The 10,980-nt window shown below is 48.1% G+C and overlaps 1 protein-coding gene across 4 annotated transcripts in view; it reads right to left on the bottom strand.

The window, feature by feature from the left end:
- The window catches only part of Syt6 (synaptotagmin 6), a 60,168-nt gene that overhangs the window by 48,460 nt on the left and 728 nt on the right, over positions 1–10,980 (bottom strand). For all 4 annotated transcript variants that reach the window (XR_004119738.1, XR_004119739.1, XM_031375030.1 and 1 more), the window contains exon 2: positions 1,175–1,526. Coding sequence is in view for 2 of the 4 variants with exons in the window: in XM_031375030.1 (XP_031230890.1) it covers positions 1,175–1,526 (352 nt within the window). In the remaining 2 variants the exon portion in view is untranslated. The remainder of the gene's footprint in view (positions 1–1,174; positions 1,527–10,980) is intronic.

Below are 10,980 nucleotides of genomic sequence, written 5' to 3'. Positions count from 1 at the left end.
ACCATCACCACCACCATCACTGCTGCCGCCACCACCACCATCACCATCACCATCACCACCATCCCCACCACCACCATCCCCACCACCACCACCATCACCATCATGACTGGATTTAGCATCAAGTTGTTAGATATCAAGTAGTTAAATGCATTGGCTTAGGAGATAGACTACATAGGTTAATTTTGGTCCTGCTACTTTGAGCAAGTGATTAAACTCCCTGCACTACAAAAATAAAGACGATAAAAGTAACAACCTCAGAGAATTGTGTGACAGTAAAATAGATAAAGTGTTTAAAACAGGGCCAGGTATGCAATAAGCAACATGTGTTAGCATTATCACATGGATCCTTTGGTAGATCCTCATAACAACCTTAGCAGAGTCGTTTACCCTGTTGTACAGTTTAGAAAAGCGAGAAACAGCTCACGTTCATCTATAGGCCCAAAGCCAAATAGCAAAGTCAGCCTGTGGCACCTTAGCATCCTCATTCCTGGCTTCTGCTCTGAGGGCTGCATCTCTTTCCCTTTGCTCAGCGCCTGTGAGCCTGAAGGAACATACCGCAGGGATCCAGGAATCTACATACTCTCAGATTCTGAGTAAAACATCTATCTATGTCTTTTAAGGGTGTTTTCAGAGTTAGAGGAGGCAGGAAGCCATGATGTCTGTTGTTGGTATGCTTTTGAATTAGACGGTGCCATGTTATGTAACTACTGTTGTGCAGGGAACTCAAAGCTTTAAAGAAATCCTTGTTCTCAAATAGCCTGGACTCTTGCTTTGCCTCCAGTGCATGACACACTGCAGCCATGAGGCCTCACTAACCTAGCCCTCAATGAACGTCCATGCCTCTGGGCCTTTGCATATACTCCTCCCTGTGTCTGAAATTTTTCCTTTCCTCATCCTACTTTCTAGTGTTTCACATTCACTCTCACATGCTAAGCACATGCACAGCATCTCCCCCTGAAGGCTCCCCTTTCACCACACTTATCCACACTTAACCTCCCCTTCTTGACTGGCACCTGGGATGACATTATCTGCTCTGGTCCTCAAAGGACATATGCTCTTAGTTCTGGACCCTGATCCTCAGAGGCTATTTGATGCACTGTATCAGAAAGAATGCCTGCGGGGGGTGGGGGGGAGAGTGGGGGTGTGGTTAGGAAGTGAGGAGCACACCATTCACCTGGTGGAAGATGCTGGTTCTGTAGTCTGTCGCTGCAGCTTTGTGTGACGCATGATGTGCTCTTTGACCGACATCTGCACCTCGGCTGGAATATCTGGGGAGGTATGGCTGATCTTTACAGCTGCCTCCAGGAAGCCCAGGGCGCTGGGGTCCGCCTTCAGCTTGTCCGCCATGTTGCCTCTGGAGCTGGGGCTCTGGAGGGTCTCTGAAGCAGGGTTAGCAGAAGAAGGGCTGGAGGCCTCCTTGTTCCTCCAGGGCGTCCAGCACAGCTTCCAAAAGAGAAAGAGAAAAACTGCCACCAGGGCCACGCCACACACAATAACTACCACGGCGAGGAGGCTGACAGAGGTGCCTGCCCTCGGCACGAGGCAAGCAGGGCAGGACAGAGACACACAGAGGTGGGGATAAGCAGGTGAGGCATTGGAAGAAGGCGCACACGGAAGGGACAAAGACGGAAGAAGAGAGAAGAACGGTTATGAGCAAAGCTGCCAAGTCACGGGAAGAAGAGATGGTTTGGACCGTTGATGGTCCATTTTGTCAACTGTCTGCAGCCTGGCATTCACCACAGTCTGGTTGCTTTAGCATCACCCTGCCCCCACCTTTTACCAGCATGGGGAGCACTGGCAGCTTGCCCTACTGCTCCTGGCTTGTGCCCAGGGATGGGACAGTGATTTAAATGGGATTCTAAACAAATGTGCAAATTCCTGAAGTATTCATATTTGTATGCACTTTGAATTAATATTAGAGCGCTTACTGCGGTCAGACTTCTAACAGGGTCTCACTTTTCTTTTCAACCCAGAGCCTTGCCCAGATTAGGCAAATGATCTCTCACTGAACTTTATCTCTAGCCCCCAGCAGTGACTTTTGCACACAAGCCACACACAGTCCATGAGGTAGGGAGCAGGTCCTGACAAACCCATGCTCCCTTGGAAAAGGGAGCATGCAGCCTGATTCCAGGCTCCATCCTTGTTCGTTCCTGGGACTCTGCAGGAATTCAGTAAACACCCCAGTTTCCTCCAGAGAGAAATACAGCCTCACTTCCCTAAAAGCAAGTGTGTTGACATCTGTTTTCCTAGAGTTCTTTCCATGCTGTAGGCTCAGTGGTTTCTTGTATTAAGTTGGAATCTGATTACCAGGGTCTATACAGGTCAAAGTTAAGTACAAAATACAAATGATTCCCATCACTGTCTTTCTTCCATTCTGTGGCTCTTTGGAAGCTTTGCTGTGAATCTAGGATTTGTGAATAGTGTGGCTGGGTTGGAAGTAGGCACTTAAAAGCTTTAACCCTTTCCTGTCCAGACCCACACTGCCCATCATCTCAAGAGAGCTGTGTAGAGTGTCTCCTCGTGTACGGAGCTTGTAAGTAGATGCTTGTCCCATTTCTTCTCCTCAAACATAAAGAAGAGTCTTTGAGTCTAAAGGAGAAGTCATTGCTGGGCAGGGCTGTCACATGATCACTTGCGGATGAGCCAGCTGAGCTTGGTTTGACTAACATGGTGAGTGAGAAGCTATGAAAGTCCCTAACTGTCACTACCCCAGATGTCTGACTTTTGTGGCAGAGGCCAATGACTTGCTAACTGGCCCTGGGCAGATGGGTGACTCCCTCTGCAGGGATATATCCTATTGGCTCAACCTCTGCTTTTTAGTATCTGGCTAGTCCCTGCAGACCTGGAGGTGGGAGCCCGTGAACCAGCTACTATCTGCCTTACAAATCTTAGGACTTGTGAAATTACCCAAGTACAAAGGCAAGGCTGTCCTTTTAAAGATGGCAACAGTAGTGTAGCGGAGGGACTTTCAAGAGGCCACAGGTTAGTCAGACATAGAACTTGGGCCAGGGCCAAGCTATCCACCATCCTATTCTTTCTACTCCCATGACTTGCTTGACCCAGATTAAACTCCTATAGGTTCTGGTGACCTTATGCTTTCGTGTAAGCAAGCACACACAGATAAATTACAATTCTTTCTTATTTAAGTTCAACTATGCCAGATTCCATTCCGAGCTAAGCTTGGCAAAATGCTTGGGTTCCACTAGGTACTTTTATTGTATCCAGATCTCAGGGAAAGCTAGCCTACATCCTGAGGTTCAAAACCCCATCATCAGCTGGGCAGTGGTGGTGCACGCCTTTAATCCCAGCACTTGGGAGACAGAGGCAGGTAGATTTCTGAGTTCGAGGCTAGCCTGGTCTACAGAGTGAGTTCCAGGACAGCCAGGGCTACACAGAGAAACCCTGTCTTGGGGGATAAAACAAAAAGAACCTCACCATCCCCTCAAGGAGTCACCACTACCCTCTGGCTCCCTGTCCATTCCTTGCCAGGATCAACAGTCAACAGTCTGGTGCCTCCATGAAAAAGAGATTGTTTTCAAGTTATCTTCCCACCACCTCTGGCCCTGCTCAGCCCACCATAGAGACTTCAGAGCCTGTCTTTGGCTGACGGCTACCAGCACTAAGACTTCCCTTAGAGCAGTGGTTCTTAACCTGTGGGTAGCAACCCTTTCCAAACAGGGGTCACATATCAGGTATCCCAAATATCAGATATTTATGTTACAATTCACAACAGTGGCAAAATTATAGTTAGGAACTAACAGTGAAAATCATTTTATGGTTGGAGGTTACCACAACATGAGGAACTGCACTAAAGGGTCTTAGCATTAGGAAGGCTGAGAATTACAGCTCTGGAGAGTACTAGCCAGGTCTCCAGTGAGGCAGGCATGTGCCCTGAGAGAAAAAAATTCCAAGATATTATAATCTTTATCATGTCATAGAAATAATCAAGAATTCATATACAGGTTGGTAGTAATAAGTGTTTTATTATTGGATTTAGTCAATTTATTCAACATCATTATGTTCAGTATTAAAGTGTTATTTATATATTCAATCATGTAATCTTCTCTAATGAAATAGGTAAAGTTAATGTCCTAGAGAATTAATAGATTACCCAGGTCACACAGTAAGGTGGGCCCATCCTCATCCACACAGCTCAGCAATATCACTTTGATAGAACATGCATATAACTTGGAGACAGATAAACATACGCTGGAAGTACTTAAGTTCAGGTTTTTTTTTTCTGTTGTACATTTATGATCTAAATGTCTTGGAGGCTGTTTCTCCAAGCCATTAACCTTCTGGGTACATCAGAAAAGCTACTGTAGACATGTATGTCCGTATTCTAAGTGCCTGACCATCTCTGAACTCTTCGTATCTGTCCTTTGTTACAGCTGTTCTGGGCCCATTTTCTGCACTGAATCACTCTAAAACAAAAGGTATTTCTAGGACCATGCTTCTCTTTGATCATACATTTTACTTGCTCTGGTAATAATTAGAATTTTAATGAGAAGGGAGGAGGTGAGGGGGGATCCAGAGAGCACAGAGTGCATTTAAATGCTCAGCCTGACAAAAAAATGAATTCATAAATGAAATAAAGGTAGGGTAAGGGACCAGGGGATTCTTTTTTTTCTTCACATAGTTGCTATTCAATTGCTTCTCCATGTGACCTCCAGCTGCTGTTCCCTTAGTGAAGGCAGAGGGTATGGGTTATTGGGAATCAGTGCCTAGCACTCAATACTGGTTATGAAAAAAACAGTAGGGCCACCCGGTGCCTGGAGAATCTTCTCCCAGGACTAGGAGAGCCTGGGTTTTGGCATCTTATAGGCAGACAATGCAAGGAGAATTAGATTCCAGACACCAAGAGTTCATCCGTACAGGAGGCATAAGATGGTGAGGAGAAAAGCAAGAGAGAAATCAGAAAAGAGGAGGTGGTAATCATAGAGGAATAACTAAAAATAACTCAGGGAGGCCTTGACCTCAGCCAGCCTTCACCAGCTAGTGTGTGGGTTCGCTCCCTGTGGTTATGAATGCCTGAGGTAACCAGCTCATGGAGAGCAACATTGATTTTGGCTCACAGTTTCAGACGCTTCCTTCTATGCTCTGTCAGCCCCTCTGTTTGGTTCATGGTCGAACAGCATAGTGGATACATGTGGGTAAACCAAACCTTTTACATCATGACCAGGGAGCAAGAGAGAGGGAGAGAGAGAGGAAGGGACTGGGGTCCTGATGCCCCTGTAAGGACAAGCTGCAAGGCCTCATTTCTGGAAAGTGTCACCCCTTCCCACTTTAGGCCCACTATAGAAAACAAGCTTGCAACATAGGCCTTTGGGCAGACCACTACAGATCCAAACTCTAGCTAGCACCTGTTTACGGGCATCTGATTTGGGAAGCAATAGCTGTTGACCATAGAGTCACCTCTGGGAAAAGAAAAATGTGGTCTATCTATTTCTGCTTTGGAGATTATAAGCTCAAGGATGTGGTCTGGAACAATGGAACAAGGCTTTTATCCTTACTGGGGAGCTGGACTTCATGAGGCATTGAGAAACTCGGGCATTATCTCTGGTGGGTACCAGGGTAGATGTTTGCAGAATGTATGCCCCCTATATTGCTTTCTAGTGGAACTTCCTACCTCACAGGATTTTATGAAAATCAAATGAGCTAGGACTAAACACAGTCCTGATATGCAGAGAATGTCCCCCAATCATTAATGTCCCCCAGGACTTGTTTTTTTGTTTGTTTTGTGGTTTTTTGTTTTGTGTGTGTGTGTGTGTGTGTGTGTGTGTGTGTGATTAAGTTGTTTGCTGTGTACAGCTAAGCCTCTGGGGTAAAGAAGGAAGATACAGGATCAGAGAGCAAAGTGGCAGAGTGGCCTCGGGCCCCTCTTCCCTCCTGGGAAGTGAAGAACACCACTCCCCCACCCCCCTAAGTCATCAGGGTAGGGCCTGCTTGGTCATCTTAAGTAAGACTGTCTGGTAGGGTGATGGTTTGTGGCCCTCCTTCCTTATTCAGAAATGCTAAGTTATTAATTAGCATCCCCAGGCCTGCTTATCATCCATGGTGACACTTCATTCTCTAGAGACAGACTGGGCCCCCCTCCTCCTCCATCCATCCATGGTGTTAGGATTCATCAGTGACTCTTATCACTTGCTATTGTTCTGTTTTTTTTCTAATGGGTTCCTATGTCAGGGAAATCCATTTTGTAACCATCACAGGCATTCTTGCTAACAGACTATAATTGAAAAGACAAACTGGAGAGAGGAATAGGAAAGAAAAGACGAGTTCCCAGTTCACTCCAGTATCAGAGAAGCCTGGTCCAGGGCCTGGAGTTGCTGCTGGCCCCTCAAAACCACAGGGACCTGGCTGTGTGCTTCCCTCACATCCTTTACTATGAAGACAGAAATAAACCACAGCTCAGAAACCAGACAATAAGGCATGTAGAGGTCCAAAAACACAGAAGGAACAGCATTTAGTCCAGAGAGGGAAGAGACTCCAGGCAGAACCATTCATATTAATATTAATGGTAGTCTTTGCTGTTCATTTCTATGCAGCAAGCATTGTGCCTTTTGTATTATCTCATTTAATCTTTACAGCCTCCTGAAGAAATCCATATTCACTTCTCACAGATAAACAGAGCGTAGAGATGATAACTAAGTCACTTGCTCAAGGGTGCAGTGTGTTAGGCAGAGGAGCTGGGAGTTGAATGTGGAGATTTCTGATACCAAAACCCAGGCTTTGGAACCAGGCATCTGTGGGGACTGGAGACGGGGCTGAAGCGCTGCAGAGTCGGAGCTGCACCATGGAGTCAAACATTTCTTACCTGGAATCTGGAGAGGGTGAGGGTGTTCTCTTCTCTGGTCTGATCTTTTAAACCTGGGCTGATCCCTGCAATTGGATTGTAACTAACCTCCACTCTGTCTTTTCTTGTCTGAGAAGCACATGTCCTCAGAGTTACCTATGGACTACCAGAAAAGTAGCCAGTTGCTCCTGAAAAGTCCCATCCGGTAATATCCTTGAGGAATACTCCTCTGTGTGTGTGTGTGTGTGTGTGTGTGTGTGTGTGTGTGTGTGAGAGAGAGAGAGAGAGAGAGAGAGAGCACTTGTATTGAGAGAATAGTAGCTACTCCTTACTGAGGCTAACGGACATAGTCCATTAATAATAAGCCGTGCTGTGGCTTGTAAATTTATTAGGAGAAGTGGGTGCAATTAAATTCAGAGTTGGAGGAGGGGGAGCAGAGAGCCATGGCTTCCTTTTCTTCTTTAGAGAGCCTGGCCGAGCTACCTACCAATGGGGATAATTAGCAGAGTCCAAACAGAGAAGGAATTAATGCTCCTGGAAAAAAAAAAATTGTGATGAGGAAAGACAATGCTGAGCTAATTACGGCCGCACAAAGCTTTATGACTGGGTGCCTGCTTCATTAGAGGAGTCAAAGATAAATCGGAAGCTAATGTAGAATGTTATGGTGAACGGAGCTTTGGCACTAATTCAGCTATTATTATTATCATCATCATCATCATCATCATCATCATCATCATTATTGAAGATGGTCACTGTACCTTTCTATCAATGGTCCCCTTGAATGGGGAGTTAAGCTTGGAGTGGTGGAGGGGAGGCACAGCCTGCCAATCTCTCCCTTCTGCTCTTAGCCCCAGTTTACAGCTACAGCTAGTGAGGGGAAAGAACTATATGGAATTTCATGGGGAAGACAGAGTTCAGTGCCCCAAAGAGAGAGCTGAGGAATGAAATGTCATTTAAATCTGCAGTGTCTGGACCGGATGCCTAGCTGGCTCTGCTCTGACTCTTCCTCTGTCCCGAGAAGCTCAAAATCAGAGGCCGGACCAGCAGAGGCGATGATAAGCTCAATCAGGTCTTCTTACCATGCTCAACCCAAGTCAAAACCACCCCAAAGAAGCCTGGCCCGATCCTGAGCCCCAAAGTCAGTCCTGATCACCTCTCACCCCCAGCTCGGTAGGCCAAGAAGACAAAGCAGTGAGAGCAGCAAACGGCAGCTTCTGCATAGAGCTCAAAGGAGTGGAGCACACTAGAGCAGCCAGCCCTGCTCGGCCCTGGCTTGGCCCTATGGAAGCCAGCGGGAGAAGAGAACTTCCAGAGGCATCTAGAACGGTTTTGCAACTGTTAGATGCTGGGCTTTGAGACACTTGAAGGGGATTCTAGGTGATTATTTACTCTGAGAAGGTTGATTCAGGAGAATTCTTGTAAGTTTGAAGCCAACCTGGGCTACATAACTGGATCCTGTCTCAAAAAAAAAAAAAAAAAAAAAAAAAAAAAAAAAAAAAAAATCAAGAGAGAGGGAAAAAAATGTTAAGGTATGAAACACACTAAGATTGGAAAACCATGCCACCAGTTGTTTAGGGGTAGCTAGAGAGTTTCTTCCATGAATGTAAAACGTAATGTTTATTCCTTCCATCTAGAAGGAGCCAGAGAGCGTCTGATTCTTCAGATGAAGAAATGGGACTCTGCTTTAGAGAAATGTGCACTTCATTCAACATCACACACAGGAGGGGGAAAAAAGGAGAAAAAAGCAACCTTCTCTGGGCTGCAAAAGGCCAACTTCAAAGCCAGGTGGTTGAATCACAGAGCATCTCTAGAGTCAGGAGTGAAGCTAACAAACTCCACACGCATCCTGAGCCATAGGTAGGCTGAGAGCCACCACTCCTGGCTACAGCTACAGCCCCAGGAACGGGTCAGCTTGGGTCAGCTTTCAGGCTCCTGCACATCCTAGAACACGATTAGATTTCTGCAGCAACTTGGACTACGTATAGAACTCATTCACCTCCACAAGGAACATGGCAGAAGGAGAAGCCTGTTGGTGATATTTGCATGTAAGGAGTACACGAAGGAGGAAAGCAGACTTCTTAGCCTTAGGATCTTAGAGAAAGGCATGCTTTTTAGTTAGGAAGTTTCAGCACAGATGTTCCCAAGTCAGAGTCCAATTCATAGAGATCTCGGTTGAAGTTCCTAACCCAGACCCTGACCTATGGGCAGGTCTGTGCACATGGTAGTAGAATCTAAGTCTCAACTGTTGAAGCTCAGGGTATTACTGGGAACCCCAGGAACTGGCAGAGGGGAGGAAAGGAGATGTGATGGGAAAGGGAGCTGAGCATACTCTCCCCACGTGCATTATTTTCTTTCTCATAAAAGCGCAGATGAAAAGATCTAAGGTTGCTTTGCTTGGAGGACCGGATCCTAGATGGAGTCTCTGGGGTGCAGGGAGCAGGCTGGGAGGTGGGAGGTCTGGCACCCTGGTTTGAACACCACATTCCTCTAGACATAGAGCTCACTTAAATCCCCAAGGCCAGCTAAGCCATTTTTTTTTGTGGTGTGATCCAGCTCTCTGTCTACCTGCATCTCTTGTCCTACCTTGGCCCTAGGATTTCTTGGGGATTGTGACAGATACAGTAACCATGTTGAGGTTCCCCTGAGCTAGGGTGAGTGTACAACTCGAACACACTCTCAAGGCACCTGATAGCCTGCCTCACTCTCCTCAGCCCGACCATTCAGATTAAAGGAATCTTTCTGGAGTCAGCCTACCAGTGTCCCCTCCTGACACATACTCATAACACACCCCCACCCAAACCACATTTATGCCTTGGACAGGTAGTAGGGCAGAACTCCAAAGATGTGTGCTGGCCCTCCACATTCTGGAGTGTCAGACCGAGGGGGAAGATTCCACTGCAGACGGAGCATTTGAGGAAGAGATGGAAGGGAGCTAAGCAGTGGGGGAAGGTAGGAAGTGACTGACTTGAGGGAACTGCTGTTGGAAGCATTGTGCTGTAGGAGATACACCAGAGGACCAGTGTCGAAGGCCAGTCTAGTCTGTTCTGAGACTCCTGAAGAGGCAGAGCCAACTTTTATCACTGTCCCACTCTCAAAAGTTCTTTATGTCTATCTAATCCTGGTCTCTTCTTCTACTGCAGTCGTCAATTCATTGATTAAACAGTGTCAGACTGCCAGAGAGAGAGAGAGAGAGAGCAGCATCCCTAATGACTCATACCGAAGTGAGGTGGGCTCCACTTACAAGAAGGCTGGATACAGCCTCCCGGAGGATACACACAGCCTCCCATAGCCTCTCTGCCTCCCCCTCACAGGCTCTATTCCTAACCCGGAATCTACCTCTATCTTTGACCTTTAACCTCAAAATGGAAAAGGCACTCTGGAATCTGAGGCTACCGGGAGCTCACCTGACCTGCACTTGCTCCTGGGTACCTCTCCTCTGGTCCCTGGCAACTTGTCCCTGGAGAGGTGCGTGCGGGCCACATTTCTGCCTTTAGCAGCCCCCTCCTCTCTTTCCCTCACCAGCCATATGGAACCACGAAGCGACTCCCACTTAAGCCTAGATCCGGAGCCTCTAGGGTCCTGGTCGGGGTCTCGGTCCAGGACAAGGTGCGGTGAGTCTGCGGAGCCCCAAGGAACTCCAGCGCCTGGGTCTCTGCAGGATCTCCCCACCCCCACGCCGCATTCGCTCCGGGCCGCGGGCTGCCCCCGGGCCCTTCCCTCCGAGGGGACATGACCCCATATTAGCTCTGTCCCGTACCCTCCTAATTGCGGGACCAAGGATCCCGCTGCAGCAGGAGAGCTTGGCGGCAAAGACTGGTGCAGCGGGTACATACCCGGGCCGGTTGGCTGCCACGCCGCGGACACTCCCGCGGCTCCCGCCGCCAGGGCGCGACACGCCACCCCTGTTGTCGCGACTCCCGCGAGACGTCGCGGCTGCACGCAGGACCCGGTCCCCGAGGGGCTCCGGCTCAGGACTCACCGACTCCGGTGAGCTCGACTCGGGTCTGGCTGCCGCCTAGACTTGGCGGCCGCCGGGGCTGCGTCCGGCGCAGGGTCCACGCGCCCGGGGCAGGAGGTTCCCGCCTGGCAAAGTCGGTGAGAGGCACCGGCTCAGTTGAACACCCGCCCGGAGTCCGAGTGAGTCAGAGAGAGACCGAGGAAGCGAGTTATAGGGGTGCCGGGGG

This window comes from Mastomys coucha, unplaced genomic scaffold, assembly GCF_008632895.1.
Source record: "Mastomys coucha isolate ucsf_1 unplaced genomic scaffold, UCSF_Mcou_1 pScaffold16, whole genome shotgun sequence".
Classification (NCBI taxonomy): Eukaryota; Metazoa; Chordata; class Mammalia; order Rodentia; family Muridae; genus Mastomys; species Mastomys coucha.
Note: the sequence above shows the minus strand (reverse complement) of the source record. Positions and strands in the feature narration are given on the sequence as shown.